Below are 18,972 nucleotides of genomic sequence, written 5' to 3' on the forward strand. Positions count from 1 at the left end.
GGCATTTAAGGGGCATCGAGACAAATATATGAATAGGATGGGAATGGAAGGATATGGACTCCATAGTGCATACGGTTTTAGTTTAGGCAGGTACCATAGTTGGCGCAAGCTTGGAGAGCTGAAGGGCCTGTTCCTGTGCTATATTGTTCTTCGAATTCCTCCACACTTACTGTTGCGAGTATTGCTAAGGAGGAATTCCCCTCCACCCACCTATTACTGGATCATGGCAATGGAAGAATGGGCTGCCTTGTGCCGTTGGTTTGGAATGCCAAGTGCCTACCTGTGGTAGTGACTATTTTCTGTACCACGACACCAGCCCGTTGTAGGTGACCGACAGGGAACATGGGACCAAATCCTGAACCGGGCATTGCCATGCCACCTGGAACCTGCCGAGGCATCATTGGAATTGGTGTTGACTGTAAAGGGCGAACACTAGCCACTGGCTTCTCATCCAGCCCCTTAATTGGTCCCCTCCTGCGGGAAACAATTGCACCATCAAATATTTGCAACAAAAAACTTTAAAAGAGCCAACAATGTGCTGCAAAAGCAACAAAAAGAGTTTAAATGGAATTGTTTTCTTTTCCTCATTTTGCAATGCTTCAGGAAGAACATGTCACTTCTCAGGTCGCACGGTAGCTGAGAACCAATGTCCCAATAACATAATTCCACCCCTCTGTGGGACCCATCCCTTCCACTTTCATGTGCTATCTCAATTCTGAGAGGACTCGCCAAGGAATGATACATGGGAGATTCTAACTCAACCGCATAGACATGTTGCCATTGCCCACAAAGAAAGGTTGACCCAACAATATTTTTCTTTCGTGATGATGGTGTAAAATTTGAAGTTTCAGGTAACATGATACCCACTCACACCTGAGTAGAAGAGCTATATCCAGCATGATCTCAGTGTGGGATCTGTGGTGATCAGATGCTATGCTACAAACACACACACGCACATGCGCGCAACAGCTGTTTACATACCAATGCCGCTGGCTAAAGATGGGGATGTTGGTAAGACTCTGGTCACTGGCTGGGTAATACTGGGCATAAGATGGCCGTGTGTAAGGGACTGACGCCCGCTTTTCATCCTCGTAACTCTTCTTTGCTGCTTTTTTCTCCGCCTTGGTCAGCTTGTACTCCTTGCGGTCCATCAAGAGTGACTCATGCTGGAAAGGTTGCTGCAGAAAGAGGAGCCAGTTAATTTCTCAAGGAAAGGAAACCTTATGATAAGGAATATAGAAAAACCCTGGGTGGCCAAGTAGGTTGATTGTGGCACTGAACCTCAGAAGAGGAAGGTCCCATCTTTAAAACTGGAAACTGAGGCCAGTCTATGGTTATTTGCATGCAGAAACATGGGAACACAGCAGGAGTCGGTCATTCAGCACCTTGAGCCTATCGCACTACTCTATTGGATCAGTGCTGATCTGTGCCTGTCGTTGTTCCATGTCACTTGAAATCCTGAGCTAACAAAAATAGACTGATCGTAGTTTTAAAGTTCCAATTGACCCCAGAATCCACAATCTTTTTGGGAGGCAGAGGAAAGATGTTCCAGGTTTGCACAGTGCTGTGTAAATGTTCAACTGTCAGAATTTGGATTCCTTGGCATCTCTCTGGCTCAATGCAGAGACCAATTCATAGAATTTACAGTGCAGAAGGTGGCCATTCAGCCCATCGGGTCTGCACCGGCCCTTGGCTAGAGCACCCCATTTAAGCCCACACTTCCAACCTAACCCCGTAACCCATTTTGGACAGCAAGGGCAATTTAGTATGCCTAATTCACCTAACCTGCACATCTTTGGACTGTGGGAGGAAACCGGAGCACCCGGAGGAAACCCACGCAGACATGGGGAGAACGTGCAGACTCCGCACAGACAGTGACCCAAGCCAGGAATCGAACCTGGAACCCTGGAGCAGTGAAACAACTGTGCTAACCATTGAGCTACCGTGCTAATTGTTATCACCCATTGAATAAATTTAAGGTTTGGATAGAGTGGGGAAGAGCATATCTAGAGGTCATCAATATAGGATAGTTACCAAGGGTCTAACAGGGAATCCAGAAGAAATCTCTACCTAAAGTGGCGATAATGTGGAACTCGCTACCAGAGTGGTTGAAGCAAACAGTATAGACATGTTTGAGAGAAAACCAGCCAATTTGAGGGAAAAGTGAATTGAGGGTTACGATGGTAAATTTAGTTGAGGAAAAATGGGAGGAGGCTCAAGTGGAGCATAAACACTGGCATGGGCTGGTTAGGCCGAATGGCCTGTTTCTGCACTGTATATCCAATGTCAAGCCAGCGAACTCAGCTCCAGACCAGGGATTGAGTCCTCTAGCCTGCATGGCTCAGTCACACTGAGCATGCAACCAGACAGTCATTCAATAACAGGGAAAAGGACCATGAACTTGTACTCCTGACTTCTGTGCTGAACACTGAAAGCTATACCTTGGTGACAAGTTGTTTATGTTTGGCGCATGCTCTGAGAATCACTTCATCGCACATTTTCTCTGGCTCAAGGCCGGTATCTGATGAAACAGGCTCTTCTTCCACAAAATGCAGGAGCGACTCAACTTCTTTCCGGGTGAAATTCAGAACTGGGTTTAGATCATCAATAACACGATCTGTGGGATACAGATAAACAAGCAATCACTAGTGGCTCAGTTAACTTATTTCTTGGTGTTGATATATTTTCCCCTCCCAATCATTGGAGTAACTGCAGACCAGCACCTTAGCTGGAGATAGCAACAGACTCCATGAACTTGGGACATAACTACTTGACCCAATAATTCAACAGCCGTGCATCAAACCCAACTAAAGGAAAGAGAAAAAAGATTTGCATCTATTTAGCACTTTTCACAACCTCCGAATGTCCCAAAATACTTTACGGGTAATGAAGCATTTTTGAAATGTAGTTGCTGCTGTAATTTTGGTAACATGGCAGTCAATTTGTGCATAGCAAGCTCCCACAAACAGAAATGGAATAAATGCAAGATAGTCCATTTTAACAATGTGGGTTGAGGGATAAATACTGGCCGGGACACCAGGCGGACTCCCCTGCTCTATTTCAAAATAGTACCATAGGATCTTTTACATCTAATAGAGAGGGAAGGGCCTTAGCTTGTTTCATCTGAAAGACAGTACCTCAGACAATACTGCGCTCCCTCTGTATAAAGGGATGGCAAACATTCCATAAACCATGAAACGGAACACACAAGTCAGGTGGAAGGAGCTAAATTCTCTCGCAGGAGGGGCTAGCAAACGGGTGGGAGGTCGGGGGAAGAGGTTGCTCCCTGTTGGACCTGTTTCTATCGTCCAATGAGCCTGGTACTTTTGTTTAGTTGAGGGATGGGTTTGGTTAGGAGGGGGTATTGTTCTCTGGAATGTGAGCAATATGGATGTTTGGGTGGGGTTTGGTTCTTGGGGGTGGTGGAGAGAAGAATCATAAAAGAGGGTTAAGGTTTCTGATAGTGACCATTGGATTGTCTTTGTTTATTGTTTGGGTTGGTTTGGCGGCCACCTTGGGCCTACATCCTCTGGGCATGCACTTAATAATCCTTTACAGTGGAAACAGCTGACATCGGGTTAAGGATGGGAGACCCCCAATTCGGTTGGTCACCTGGAACATAAGGGTATTGGGGGCCCAGTAAAAAGGTCAAGAGTGTTCTCTCGCCTCAAGAATCTGAAGGATGATGTGGTGTTTTTGCAGGAGATTCATCTGTGGGTGAGGGATCAGGCCAGATTGCGGAAAGGGCGGGTAAGCCAGGTCTTTCACTTGGGCTTCGACGGTAGGGTGCCAGGGGCGGCAATTTTAATCAATAAATGGGTACGTTTTTTGGTGGACAAGGTGATGGCGGACACATACGGTAGGTACATGGCGGTTACAGGGTCTTTGGCAGGTAGGTTGGTGATATTAATTAATGTATATCCCCCGAATTGTGATGATACAGCATTTATTAGGAAGTTGCTGGCTTCCATTCCGGATTTGGATAAACACCAACTGATTTTGGGGGGATTTAACTTGCGTGCTAGATCCGAAGTTGGACTGTTCGAAGCTGAAATCATTGCCACACTCATAAGATGGCGAAGCTGCTATTAGCGTTTATGGAACAGGTGAGGGGGGGGGGGGGGGTGAGGGGGTGGGCAGATCCATGAAGGTTTATGCACTTCGGGGATAAGGAATTCTCGTTCTTCTCGCTAGAGTATAAGGTGTATTTGAGAATTGACTTTTTTCTGGTAAGGTCTCTTCCCCCTTGGGTGAAGGAGGCAGAATACATGGCCATTGTCGTCTCGGATCAAGCCCCCTCATCTGATAGATTTGGTCTGGAGTCGGGCCCCGTTCAGCGCCCATTGTGGAATTTAGAGATAGGAATATTGGCGGGTTTGGGGTTTTGTCGGTGCATGTCCAAGGTGAGCTTGTGGAATTCAGTAAGAATGATTCGGTCTCGCCATCCATGTTTTGGGGAGCCTTGAAGGTGTTGATTAGAGGAGAGATTATAACGTACATATGGAGAGGGAGGAAAGGGTAGAACAGCAGGTATTCATGCTACCCTACCTCAGAGCTCCGAGCGAGCAGGGAAAAGATGAAGACACAGTTTTGCCTATGGGGAAGATGCTGAGACAGTTGCGGTGGTCGAGGGGGGGTCTTTTATGAGCATGGGTGAAGGCCAGCCGTCTAGTAGCTCATTAGCTGAGGTAGCAGATGGCCTCCCGGTAGATTATTCAGGATAGGGATTCAAGTGGGAGTTTGATTTCCGCTCCAGATAAAGTTAATGTAGCATTTGAGGCTTTTTAAAAGGACTCTGCATAATAATAATAATAATCTTTAATAGTGTCACAAGTAGATTTACATTAACATTGCAATGACGTTACTGTGAAAACTCAGACGCCTGGTCGGATACACTGAGGGAGAATTCAGAATGTCCAAATTACCTAACAGCGCGTCTTTCGGGACTTGTGGGAGGAAGCCGGAGTAATCCACGCAGACACGGGGCGAACGTGCAGACTCCACACAGACAGGGACCCAAGCCGGGAATCAAACCCGGGTCCCCGGTGCTGTGAAGCAACAGTGCCAACCACAATTACCGTGCCACCCTAAATTGGAGCCCTCGATAGGGGAGATGGGCAAGTCAACTTTTTTAGCGAGGCTGGAGCTTCTAGTGGTAGGGGAAGAGAGAAGGGAAGAGTTGGAGGCCCTGTTAGGCCCCGAGGAGATTTAAACTGGTATTGGGCGGATGCAAACGGGTCAAGTGCCTGGTGCGTTTCCAGTCGAATTTTATCAGAAGTTTGCAGATCAGTTGGTTCCATTGTTGGTAGACATATTAAAACTACTCCCTGCACCGAGGTCCTTGCCTGCTACACTCTTGCAAGCCTCCATTTCACTATTGTTGAAAAAGGATAAGGACCCAACGGAGTGTGGGTCATACAGGCCCATCTCGCTGCTAAATGTGGATGTCAAGATACTGGCTAAGATATTGGCAGTAAGGTTGGAGCCTCGTCTCCTCGCGTTGATGGTGCAAGATCAGACAGGCTTTGTCAAGGGCCAGCAACTGTCAGCCAATATTCAGAGACTGCTAAATGTGGTTCTCTCCCAGTCCAAGGAGCTAGCACTGAAGGTGATGTGTCTTTGAATGCTGAAAAGATATTTGACGGGGTGGAGGGGAGGTACCTGTTCGAAGTTCTGGAGATGTTCGGTCTTGGGCCAAAATTGATTTCCTGGGTACGGTTGTTATATGGGGCCTCCTTGGCTAGTGTTCGCACCAACATATTGAGCTCGGGGTACTTTCATTTGAAAAGGGGGACTAGACGGGGGTATTCGATGCCCCCCCCGCTTACTTGCATTAGCGATTGAGCCCTTAGCCATAGTGTTGAGGGCTTCGGGTATGTGGAAGGAGATAAAGAGGGGAGGGATGGAGCACAGGGTATCTCTATATGCCGACGATCTGCGGCTTTATATTACGGACCCGGCCCCCACTATGGGTGATATAACAGCTATTGAGGAGCTTTGGTTCATTTTCGGGCTACAAGTTACATCTGGAAAAGTGAGAATGTTTTCCAGTTAAACCCCCCCCCCCCCGGAGGAGGGAGCCAACTTGGGGGTGTTGCATTTTCATGAAGCTCTAGCTTCAGGTATTTGGGAGTCCAGGTTGCCCATGAATGGCCGGGTTGCGTGAACTGAATTTTGCAAGTGTGGTGGACAAGGTTAAGTCTGATCTGCAAAAATGGGACAATCTCCCTCGGTCCCTGACAGGCAGAGTCCAATCTATCACAATGAATATTCTTTCCAGGTTTTTGCTTTTATTTCAATGTCTTCCTATTTTCCTCCCTAAAGTTTTGTTTGGGCGGGCCAATAGGCTGATTTCATTATTCATATGGGCAGGGAAGACTCCACAAAGATCCATTGCGTGGTTTTTCCAGAGGGATAGGCAGTCGGAGGCCTAGCATTGCAAAATTTGCTTTATTATTGTTGGGCAGCCAATGCTGAGGTGTTGGGTTGGGGTGGCGTGCTGACTCAGATTCCTTATGGGGCAGATAGAGGTGAGGTCTTGTAGGGGGTCTAGCCTGGGTGCATTGCTAACAGCCTTGCTTCCGTTTTCTGTGACTAGGTACTCCTCAAACCCAGTAGTTGTATCTGCTTTGAGGATTTGGGGACAATTCAGGCAGCATTTTAGGCTTGAGCCGTGTCGAGGCTGCCCCCTATCTGTGCCAATCAATCACTGAAGCTGTCGAGATTGGACGCAACATGTTTGGGAAGGGAAGGGGCTGGAGAGATTGGGGGATCTGTGTATAAAAGGACAGTTTGCCACCTTGGAGGAATTGACAATGAAGTTTGAGCTGGGGGGACGAATTCATTCAGGTACCTCCAGATAAGGAATTTTGTGCAGGTGACCTTCCGAACTTTTCCTGAGGCACCGTGGGCCATCTTTGGTGGAAAGGATACTCACTAGCGTGATCGGAAGAGGGTAGCACATCTGCTATTTGTGGGCGAATTGTGTCTGAGGACTGGATTTGGCGGATGGAGTGAAGGTGAGTGGGAGAGGGAGTAGTAGATGATGAGATGTGGAGGTCCTTCACAGGGTGAACTCCATGTGCGTGGCTTGGTCCAATCTACCTCAAGGTGGTGTACAGGGAGCACTTCACCTCGCTGATTGCCCAGAAGCAGGTTTTGCTGGGTACAGGTCCTCTTCTCCGCCCAGCGGCTCGGTATGGTTGGGGGGGACCTAATGGAATTTTTGTACCTGGAGAAAGCAAGTATACTGTCACGGGGTTGGTTGAAGGGTTCTATTTACTTTAATGCGTTTTCGTTATGTGGGCTTTGTGCATCATCTACTGTGGGGAAAGCTGGGTCTACTGTGGGGAAAGCTGGGTTTTGTTGTCAAATTTATTGTAAAAATTGAAAATCTTTAATAAAAATATATATTTTTAAAATTCCCTCACAGCTTTGAGATTATCTTTGTGATCCTGGCAGCTAAATGACTCATCAGCTCCATTAAAACTAACAGGGTCGTGCCAAGTCCAAGCCTGACTGTCGTAGTGTGTGGACACATTCTGTAGCCTCTGTACTAAAAGAAAAGCAGTGCGATACTTGCAATTCATTCTTTCAATCAGTTGCTTGCCCCTCATTAAGTCGACAGTGTAACTTGAGAATCTCTCTGTTTGAGCATGACTGGGGAGAGTCTCGCTGATTCAAGTTAAGGATATCCATGTGGTGGCAGGAATCTTACCCACCCACAGCTGTCTCTGCAAGAGCATGTTGCTGACACTGTGCATTTAAATTAAAATGCTCCATTTCCTTGCACTAAAACCCCTCATTTGAAGATCACAGCATTCTCGAAAAAATAACACCAGGAGAAAACTGATGCAATGGAACCGATCAGAATTCTGAATGGCTATGTTTATTTGTTTTGCAATCCTACCTTTATGCCACCGTTCTCACCGTTCGTCCTTAACACTACATTAACACTTCCTTTGTCTTGTGCCCAAAACATCTTTGTCCAATCTCTCCTAGCTTCCATTTATCCCCGGCCTCCTATTTTGCTCCACCTGCGAGGCGCAGTATACTGATTTTATACAGTATAAAATCCATTTAATTCCTCCCTCTCTTTAGGTCTCAAGAGTCATCTGGATTTGAAATGTTGAGTTGTCAGACATGCTGAGCTTTTCCAGGATTTTATTTTTATAACACTCTGGGAATTCTTCTTGCACATACACATGAAGGCATCGTTAGTTGCAGAATATGAGATATATTTTAAGTGTAAAGAGTGTCTTGTAACATATCTTATCATTTGCAACTAGGCAGACAACTTAAATTAAGTTCAGAGGTGCAAACTGAAACAAACTGGGAATAATTAAAACAACCATGTTAGGATAGGCGTGTTCCTTTGTCAGCCATTATTATAGTTATCTCCCGAATATGGGTCCACCTCTTTACCCTCTTTTCCATAGGGTTCAATAAGGCATTCAACGCCATCAGCAGAGCACTGCTCAATAAGATTGTGGGGAAAATTGGCTGTCCACCAAAGCTCCACAGCCTCAGCCTTCTGTGACACGTACTCCATCCACTGTACAGTTTGATGGCTTCACTTCTGACAGTTTCAGACTGAAGAATGGAGTGAAACAGGGCTCGTGTTAGTATCCACTTGCCATCTTCTTCTCCATTCTCCTGACATATGCCTTCCCTGCAGATATGGAAGGAGTCTGTTTGCACAACAGTGTGGGGCAACCTAGGCTAGTGAGTGGGCTGCAAGAGTGGCCCTCCATCGCAGTGTGCCGCAAGATTGAAATCTGGCTTGTTCACCAACTATAAACTTTGAATAAGATTGAATACATTTAATACACACTAAATCTTTTGAAACAAGTTATAGAAAATGTTTAATCATTCATATATTGATAGAACTGTCATCAACCCCTAGTGATTAAAAACAAACTATTTATGCTTGATTGGACATAGAGGGAGCACACGGCTCTCTCAGTTAATGTGAGCAACCAGCATGCACCTCACTTGCCCTTGCTTTACGTGCCTATCACTTCAGTCATACCATCAGGAAAGAAGCTGCGTGGATGGAAACCAGCCGACTGTGGCAACTCTGAGCATGAGCAACGGTCAACAAAATGTCTCGTGGGCCGCACTCAGAAATTAGATGGGCCACTTGTCTCTCCCTGGTTGCAGGTTTCCCACCATTGCTCTACAATCTATCAAGACTGAAAGTGAAGATAAAAACACATCACAACAGGGAACACCTCCTTGCTTACAATTGTGCGCTAGTCGCCCACACTGAAACTCAGCTACAAAGATGTATGGGCTGTCTCCCTCATGCTTGTTTGTAAATTGTTCTACTTGACTATAAGCAAAGTCGCCATAGTCCCAGTGAATATAGGCTGCTTTCCCCTTTGAGGGGGAGAGCTGACAGGTGGTGATTTAACCTGAGGATCACCACACCTCAGGCGAGGGGCACAGCTGAGAAGGTGGGGCCTTCATGAATAACCTCAGCTGGTACGGAAATTGAATCCTTGCTCTGCATTACGAACCAGCTGTGTGGGCAAGTGAGTTAAACCGCCCCCCTACTTGACAAAAGCATCAAGAAAACTGTGGTCATGAGGCAAGGTGTTGCACCACTGCCCTGAACACAACCACTGGAAGTGGTTAATTCTGCTACCTTGGGTCCACAATGAAAACAATCTGTCCCTTACTGAGTTTGATAACACATGGGGAAAGCATGGGAGCACCATCAGACGGTACTATCGAGATCCCAACTTTAAAACTATTCAACGGGCAATACCCTCAGATAAGGCAAACGTAAAGTGGATGTTGGAAAGCCACAATACAAACAGAAACTCCCAGAAAGTCTATCAAGCAGCTTTGGCACAGAGACACACACAAGTAACATTTCAGGTTCACAATCTTCATCAGAACGAATATCTGCTTTGTAAACCCAGCACACTTACCAGACATGCCCTGCTTCGAGATCTGCCGATCATAGATCTTCTTCTCTAGTGTGTAGTCAGACACCAGCCGATAGATGTAACAAGGCTTCTTTTGACCATAGCGATACACGCGACACACTGCCTGAGCATCGTGACATGGGTTCCAGGACGCGTCGAACACCACCACCCGATTGGCCCCGACCAGATTGATTCCCAAGCAGCCAGCTCTGCAGAGGAATGAAACACAACCAGTCAGCTGAGTAGGCCTGGCAACCTTGGGACAAGATCCTGACAGATTAATTCAGGAGATTGAGGTTTGTGATGCCAAGTTTAGCTTTTAAAAGCTTGTTGAGTGGAGAATGAAGGAAGGGAAATCTGAGGAGTTCCACAGTGCTCTCCGCTTAAAAAATACCACCATATTACACGGTATCTAAAGCAACAGAACGTGCAATGACTTGGGGTTTTACCTTGGTAACTGACCCCCCTCCCCAGGACCATAAAATCATAGAATGGTGGCAAGCAGAGAATAAACCACTTTGTGCTGGCTGTCGACAAGAGCAAAACAGCTAGTTTCCAGTCCTCAACCCTCCCCTCGTAGCCTGGTTCATTCCCTCTCTTTAGGCACTTTCCAAATTCTGCTTTGAAAGTCACGATTGAATCTGCCTCCACCACTCTCAGACAGTAAGTTCCAGATCCTAACCGCTTGCAACCTGAAAAAGGTCACCAGTGGTTCTTTTGCTGTTCACCTTGAATTGGTGTCTTCTGCCAATGGGAACAGTTTCTCTCGACTCTGTTAAGATGCCGCATGATTTTGTCCATGTGTATCAAATCTCCTCTCAACCTTCTCTTCTCTCAGGCCAACCCACAACTTCTCCAGTCCGTTCACCTCACTGAAGTCCTTCATCCCTAGAACCATCTTCATGAATCTTTTCTGCACCTTCTCCAAAGCCTTCACATTCTCCCTCATGTGCGGGGCCAGAATTGAACATAATACTCAAGGTGAGAACAATCCAGTGTTTTTTTTTTTAAATTTAGAGTACCCAATTATTTTTTTTCAAATTAAGGGGCAATTTAGCGTGGCCAATCCACCTAACCTATACATCTTTGGGTTGTGGGGATGAAACCCACGCAGACATGGGGAGAATGTGCAAACTCCACACGGACAGTGACCTAGGGCTGGGATTCGAACCCGGGTCCTCAGTGCCGCAGTCCCAGTGCTGTTCACTGCGCCACATGCCGCTCGTGATCCAGTGTTTTATAAAGGTTCATCGTAACTCCCTTGCTTTTATATTCTACGCCTCTATTTATAAAAAGCCCAGGGCCTTGAATATTTTTTGAACTACTTTCTTGACTTGCCCTGCCACCTTCAACAATTTGTGCACTTGTACCCCTAGGTGTCTCTGTCTTTTTTCTCCCCATCCCCCACTTTAGAATTACACTCCCTAGTTTATCTTTCATCTCCAAAATGTAACATATCACACAATTGAATTGTGTGTGCCTTGTGCCTGTCCACTCCGCCAGTGTGTCAACGTCCCCTCAAAGTCTGTCATTAATCTCCGCGTGTTCAGGTACTTCCACATTTTGTATGATCTGCAAATTTTGAAATTGTACCTTGGACACCTAACTCTCGGTCTGCAGCAGTCCTAGAACTCCATCAAATACCCTGGAAAACTCCACCAAATACCTTCCTTCAGTCCAAAACAAAAACACCATTCTTCATCATTATTCTTTTTCCAGTCACTTGGACAACTTTGTATCTATGCAACTACTGCTCTTCTATTTCATGAGCTTCAATGTTTCTGGCAAGCCTCTCATGTGGCACTTTATCAAACATCTTTTGGAAGTCAATGTACATCACATCACCTGCATTATCCTCATCAACCTTCTCTATTGCTGCCACAAGAAAGGACTGTTATTTTTGTCCCAGATTATTTCCAAAAACTCTCCCCTCACCGAGGTTAACTGATTGGCTTGCTGTTGGGATTATCCTTAAACCTTTTTTTGAACAAGGGTGTTACATTTGCAATTCTCCAGAACTCTAGCACCACTTCTGCAGTAGCAGCATCATGGTATACTGATGTGCTTTCTTTGTCTGTCCAAATTGAACATAATATTTCATAATACAACCAAGATTCAATACAACTGCAGCATAACTTCTGCCCCTTAATTTCATTCCTGTTGAGATAAAAGGTGGCAATTCAACAGCCTTTTTGACGATTTTTTGTACCCGCCCACTAACTTTTAGTTACTGGTGCACAAAGACATCCAATACCCTCTGCTTCTCCACAACTCCTAGTTTTGCGCCATTAGGAAAATATTCCAGTTTATCTCGGGTCAAAGTGGATGGCCTCATGCTTCCCCACACATTCTTCATCAATGTTCCATTGTAACCCCCCCATTCTCATTGACACACAATTCTGTGCCTCAAGAGACATCAGCAAACAATTCTCAACTCCTTCATCCAAATCATTTACAAACATGGTGAAAAGCTGACACCTCAGCAGAAATCCTGGGGGAGCAGATGAACTGGGACAATGTTGGGGAGATGGGAGTGGTGATGGAAAGCACTTGGGATTTAAAGCACAGTTCAGGACACCAAGACTACATAGTCTAGCTTCTGAGTGTGGGGCGAGGGAGAGGTATATAAACATGTGGCATTGGCTTCCTGCTAATCCTGAAACTGGAGTTGCTGACAGGGCATTTGCATGGACACACCACAATGCAAATTCACACATTTAGCATTAAACTAGTCCCCAATTCAATATATCTTCAGCTTCCAGCAGCATCTCAATGAATTTGCTGCTGTGCTATGATCACAGAACAGGCAGTCACACAAATACCAATGAAGTAAAATTGATCCTTTGGTCTTTAACAGATCACACTCACCGAGTAGACAGCAGGAAGAGGCTAGCTTTAATGTTTCGAGGATCATTGAACTGGTTGATCAGCCGCTCCCGATCCATCGCAGAGGTGCTTCCATCCAGTCCTGGAACAGTTGGTGAATATTTCATAAACATCCATTTAAATATTGCTTGTATGACTGGATACGATCTCTCGACTAAATAAGTTAATCCCTGACAAAACTGCAGCAATCACACACACAAATCTTTGTCATCACACATATTTAGAGTCATTTCAGAGGGTAGTTCAAAGCCACCCACATTGGTGTGTCACTGCTGGGCCAGATTGGGAAGGGATGGCAGATTTTTTTCCCTGGAAGGCCAGTGAGCCAGGTGGGCTTTTAATGACACTCGACGATGGTTCCGTGGTTACCGTTAAGGAGTTGAGCTTTCCAATCCAGATTTATTTAGTTAATTTAATTTAAATTCCCCAACTTGAACTCGTCTTTGCAGAATTAGCCCAGGCCTCTGGATTACTACTCCAGTAACCTTACCACTATGTTACCATTTCCGTAAATGGTATAAAGCCATAAGAAATAGGAACAGTCAGTCATTTGGACCCTCGAGCCTGCTCCACCATTCAATAGGGTCTTGGCTAATCCAACATTCTTCAGGTCCACTTTCCTGCCCTTTCCCCATAACCCTGGATTCCCTTACTGATCAAGAATCTATCTATCTCAGCCTTAAATATACACAAGGATCTTCTCCCAGAGTTCTTGGTTGCAAGAAGTTCCAAAGACTTACAACCCTCCAAGAGAAGAAATTCCTCTTCATGTCAGTCTTAAATTGGCACCCCTTTTTTCTTAGACTATGCCATCTGGTCCTAGACCAGACGTGCCGTGGGCAGCACGGTAGCACAGTTGCTTTACAGCTCCAGGGTCCCAGATTCGATTCCCGGCTTGGGTCACTGTCTGTGTGGAGGCTGCAGGTTCTCCCCATGTCTGCGTGGATTTCCTCCGGGTGCTCCGGTTTCCTCCCACAGTCCTCATTCTGCACTGTAAATTCTATGATTCTATAGACTGAGGGGAAACATCCTCTCAGCATTTACGCTGTCAAGCCCCTTAAGAATCCTACATGTTTTAATGAGATCACCTCTTATTCTTTTAAATTCCAATGAGCAGAGTCCCAACCTGTTTAACCTTTGGTTATAAGACAATCCCTCCAAATCAGGGATCACAGCCTGGGAAGTGACGCCAGCCACCAGAACCCGACCCGGCCACTGACCACGAGTCCTGACCCGACTCAGAGAGGTTCATCCAGCGACCCGACCCGGAGAGGCCCGACCAGCTCCCTGACTGATCGACAGATGGAGGAAAGGAGGAGAATCCACATGGATTGGATTGGATTTGTTTATTGCCACGTGTACCGAGGTACAGAGAAAAGTATTTTTCTGTGAGCAGCTCAACAGATCCAAAGTACATGGGAAGAAAAGGGAATAAAAGAAAATACATAATAGGGAAAAGAGAGCGGTGAGTAATAATGTTAGTCTTAGAATTAAATTTTAAAAGGTCAGAACGATTGTAAGTTAATTAAAAAGTGGATTAGTTGGGGACGTTTTAGGTATCTAGGCATCCAAGTGGCACGGGAATGGGAACGGTTGCACAAACTTAATCTGGCCCGTCTGGTGGAACAAATGAAGGACGATTTTCGGAGGTGGGAGGTGCTCCCGTTGTCACTAGTTGGGAGGGTCCAGACGGTGAAGATGACGGTCATTCCGGGATTCCTGTTTGTGTTCCAGTGTCTCCTTAACTTTATACCGCGGTCCTTTTTTAAACAGGTTAACAAAGTTATCATGGGCTTTGTATGGGCGGGCAAGACCCCGCGAGTATAAAAAGGGGATGATTGAGCGGAGCCGGGGAGAGGGTGGGCTGGCGCTGCCAAACTTCAGTAACTATTATTGGGCGGCGAATATAGCCGTGATCAGGAAATGGGTGGTGGTGGTGCGTGTGTGTGTGTGTGTTGGGGGGGGGGGGGGGGGGGGGGGGGGGGTGGTCGGGTCGGCATGGGAGCATATGGAGGTGGCCTCATGTAAGGGCACCAGTTTTGGGGGCGTTGATAACGGCACCTCTGCCGTTCCCGCCAGCACTGTACTCCACCAACCCCACAGTGGTGGCAGCCCCGAGAATCTGGGGGCAATGGAGGAAGCATGTGGGAGCTGAGGGAGCATCGGTCTGGTCTCCAATCTGCAATAACCACCGGTTTGCCCCAGGAAGGATGGACGGAGGGTTTTGGAGATGGCAAGAGGGCAGGAATTGAGAGGATGGGGGATATGTTTATTGAGGGGAGCTTTCCTAGTTTGAGGGAGCTGGAGGAGAAATTTGGATTGGCGAAGGGAAATGAATTTAGATACCTGAAGGTGCGGGACTTCCTACGTAGACAGATATCAACCTTCCCACTCCTACCTCCAAGGAGAATTCAGGATAGGGTAGTTTCCAGAGTGTGGGTGGGAGAAGGGAAGGTCTCTGACATCTATGAGGAGCTCATGGGGTCAGAGGACACGCAGACTGAGGAGCCGAAGCGCAAGTGGGAAGGGGAGTTAGGAGGAGAGATAGAGGATGGTCTCTGGGCGGATGCGTTGAGTAGAGTCAACGCATCCACAACATGCGCCAGGCTCAGCCTGATACAGTTCAAAGTCGTTCACCGGGCTCACATGACAGTAGCCCAGATGAGCAGGTTCTTTGGTGTAGAAGATAGGTGTGCAAGGTGTGCGGTGGGGCCAGCGAACCATGTACACATGTTTTGGACATGCCCAAAGCTCAGGGGATTCTGGCAGGGGTTTGCAGACTTCATGTCCAAGGGTGGCACCAAGTCCGGAGGTGGCGATTTTCGGGGTGTCGGAAGATCCGGGAATCCAGGAGAAAGAGGCAGACGTTCTGGCCTTTGCATCCCTGGTAGCCCGGAGGCGGATATTATTAGCTTGGAGGGACTCAAAGCCCCCGAAGTCGGTAACCTGGCTATCTGACATGGCTAGCTTTCTGTTTGGAGAAAATCAAGTTTGCCTTGAGAGGGTCACTGTTAGGGTTCGCCCGGGGGTGGCAACCGTTCGTCGACTTCTTTGCAGAAAATTAATCGTCAGCAGAAGAGGATGGGGGATGTGGAGGGGGAGGGAGGAGGAGAGAGACTTATAGACTAATGTATATTGTTTATACCTCAATAAAATGTTCATTAAAAAAAAAGTGGATCTGTTGGGGGGAGCTCGCAGAGAGTCGCCTCGCTCCGGCGCCATCTTCTGACTTCACTCAACCAGGCCTACTCCAAGGCCCGATTCCAGGAGCACCTGACCAGACCACCATCGCTGGAACTAAACACGGGACCCGGCCCTACCTGATCCAGGAAGGCCCTGCCTGCGACACAAACCCAGACTAAAGATCCCCAAATGGCGAAGACCCTACACTAGGATCCAAAAGCACCAATGGTAGACATGTACACGCGGAACCCCAGGGCCCAACCGGACCGTGAACATGCCCAATCGGTGACCCCGAAATTGCAACCAGCGCCCGGGATCCCACCAGACGCGTCGCCGAAATCGAAACTAGTGTCCCAGATCTCACCAGACGCAACTACTTATCTTCCACAAGATAAGTCTGCAAATGAGACTAAAACAACACGTTTTCACGTCTCCTCTCCCCAGGCTACTCCTGGCAAACTTCCAAGCGATTGAAAACAAGCTGGACAAGCTTAACACTAAACTTAGCTCTCAGAGGGAAGAGATTGCTGGGATCTCTATTTTACGGAGACATGACTCACCCCTGCGTCACCGGACTATGCCATACAACCCTGAAGGCTTTTCAGTACACCAGATGGACCGCACGGTGTCATCGGGAAAAGCGAAGGGTGGATGGGTTTGCTTTCTCATCAACTCCTCTGGCGCTCAGGCGTGGTGACCCTGGCGAACTACAGCTCCCTCAACCTGGAATACCTGACTGTGAAGTGCCGCCCATACTACCTTCCACTGGAGTTCACGTCTGCCATTATTATGGCGGTATACATCCTACCCCAGGCAGAAGTGAAGAAGGCGCTTGATGAATTGTACACCGCTATAAATAACAATGAAACAGAATACCTGGAGGCCTTGTTCATCGTGGCCGGAGACTTCAACCAGGCCAACTTCAAGAGTGTACAGGCAAAATTCCAACACATCTCCTGACCCACCAGGGGCGCCAATGTTCTCGACCATTGCTGCACAAACATCAAGGGTGAATACCAATCCATCCCCCAACCACACTTGTAAAAGCGGACCATAAGATGGTGCTCCTTCCCCCGGCATGCAAGCAGAAACTTAAGCTGGAGAATCCGGTTAAGAAGGTCGTGCAATGCTGATCCGAGGCAACAGAAGAGCTCTGACACGACTGCTTGGAGTCAGTGGACAGGTCCATATTCAAGTACTGAGCGGCCAATAAAAGAGTATGGCACCAACGTCACAGACTTCATCAGCAAGTGTGTAGAAGACTGTAATAAGTATGTTCCCCAACCAGAAACCATGCTTTACTCAGGAGATTAACTCCCTACTGAAGGCCAACTCTTGAGGCGTTCAAGACAATCGATCCAGACCTGGACAAGAAATCCAGTTACGACCTCCGCAAAGCCATCAGGGATGCCAACAGACAATACCAGACTAAGCTCGCGTGATAGACTAGTGTCACGGACTCTCCTTGGTTGCGGCAAAGCTTAAACAACATAACGGGCTACAAAGCAAAGCGGAGTAGAATTTCCGGCAGCAGCGCACCCCTCCCCGATGAGCTCAATGCATTCTATGCTTGGTTCGAGCAGGAAACCACCAAACAGCTGTTAACTGTCCCAACAGCCTCGGACAAACCCACACCCACCATCAGAGTCAGATCAGCCTTCTTGAAATTGAACCCTCCGAAAGCGATGGGTCCTTGGTCGTGGACTCCGATCCTGCGCGGACCAACTGGCGGATGTGTTCGCGGACATCTTCAACCTCTCTTTATTCCATTCCGAGGTTCCCACCTGCTTCAAGACGACCACCGTCATACTGGTGCCAAGGAAGAACGAGGCAACGTGCCTCAATAACTACCATCCGGTGGCCTTGACATCAATCTTTATCTGAGACACATCAACTTCATACTCTCAAGACTGCTTTGATCCACTGCAATTTGCATACCATCGCAACCGGTCCACAGCAGACGCCATCTCCCTGGTCCTATACTCATCCCTGGAGCATCTTGACAACAAGGACTCCCACGTCAGATTCCTACTCATTGACTTCAACACCATAATCCCAGCCAAGCTCATATCAAAATCCAGAATCAAGTCCAAAATCCAGGACTTGGCTCCTCACTCTGCAACTGGACCCTTGACTGCCTGACCCATAGACCACAATTTGTATGGATAAGCAACCACACCTCCTCCATGATAGTCCTCAATACCGGGGTCCCACAGGCTGCATACTATACTCCCTATGCACACACGACTGCGTGGCAAAATTTGGCTCTAACTCCATCTACAGGTTTGTTGATGACACGACCGCACTGGGTTGGATCTCGAACAACGATGATTCGAAGAACGCTTTTCATTGTACCTCGGTACACGTCACAATAAAACAAATCCCAATCAAAGAACAAATAACAAAGAAATGTACAGCACAGGAACAGGCCCTTCGGCCCTCCAAGCCTGTGCCGTCCATGCTGCCCGACTAAACTACAATCTTCTACACTTCCTGGATCCGTATCCCTCTATTCCCATCCTATTCATGTATTTGTCAAGATGCCCCTTAAATGTCACTATCGTCCCTGCTTCCACCACCTCCTCCGGTAGCGAGTTCCAGGCACACTACCCTCTGCGTAAAAAAAACTTGTCTCGTACATCTACTCTAAACCTTGCCCCTCTCACCTTAAACCTATGCCCCCTAGTAATTGACCCCTCTACCCTGGGGAAAAGCCTCTGACTATCCACTCTGTCTATGCCCCTCATAATTTTGTAGACCTCTATCAGGTCTCCCCTCAACCTCCTTCGTTCCAGTGAGAACAAACCGAGTTTATTCAACCGCTCCTCATAGGTAATGCCCTCCATACCAGGCAACATTCTGGTAAATCTCTTCTGCACCCTCTCTAAAGCCTCCACATCCTTCTGGTAGTGTGGCGACCAGAATTGAACACTATACTCCAAGTGTGGCCTAACTAAGGTTCTATACA

General features: G+C 47.2%; 1 protein-coding gene across 1 annotated transcript in view; it reads right to left on the reverse strand.

The window, feature by feature from the left end:
- Window positions 1–18,972, reverse strand: part of rad54l2 (RAD54 like 2) — a 205,552-nt gene that overhangs the window by 13,441 nt on the left and 173,139 nt on the right. Inside the window, exons 16-20 of the mRNA XM_072472078.1 lie at window positions 12,804–12,903; window positions 9,939–10,144; window positions 2,442–2,617; window positions 982–1,178; window positions 281–474 (exon numbers count right to left, since the gene is read on the reverse strand). Coding sequence (XP_072328179.1) covers window positions 281–474; window positions 982–1,178; window positions 2,442–2,617; window positions 9,939–10,144; window positions 12,804–12,903 — 873 coding nt within the window. The remainder of the gene's footprint in view (window positions 1–280; window positions 475–981; window positions 1,179–2,441; window positions 2,618–9,938; window positions 10,145–12,803; window positions 12,904–18,972) is intronic.

This window comes from Scyliorhinus torazame, chromosome 13 (genome assembly GCF_047496885.1).
Source record: "Scyliorhinus torazame isolate Kashiwa2021f chromosome 13, sScyTor2.1, whole genome shotgun sequence".
In the NCBI taxonomy this organism is placed as follows: domain Eukaryota; kingdom Metazoa; phylum Chordata; class Chondrichthyes; order Carcharhiniformes; family Scyliorhinidae; genus Scyliorhinus; species Scyliorhinus torazame.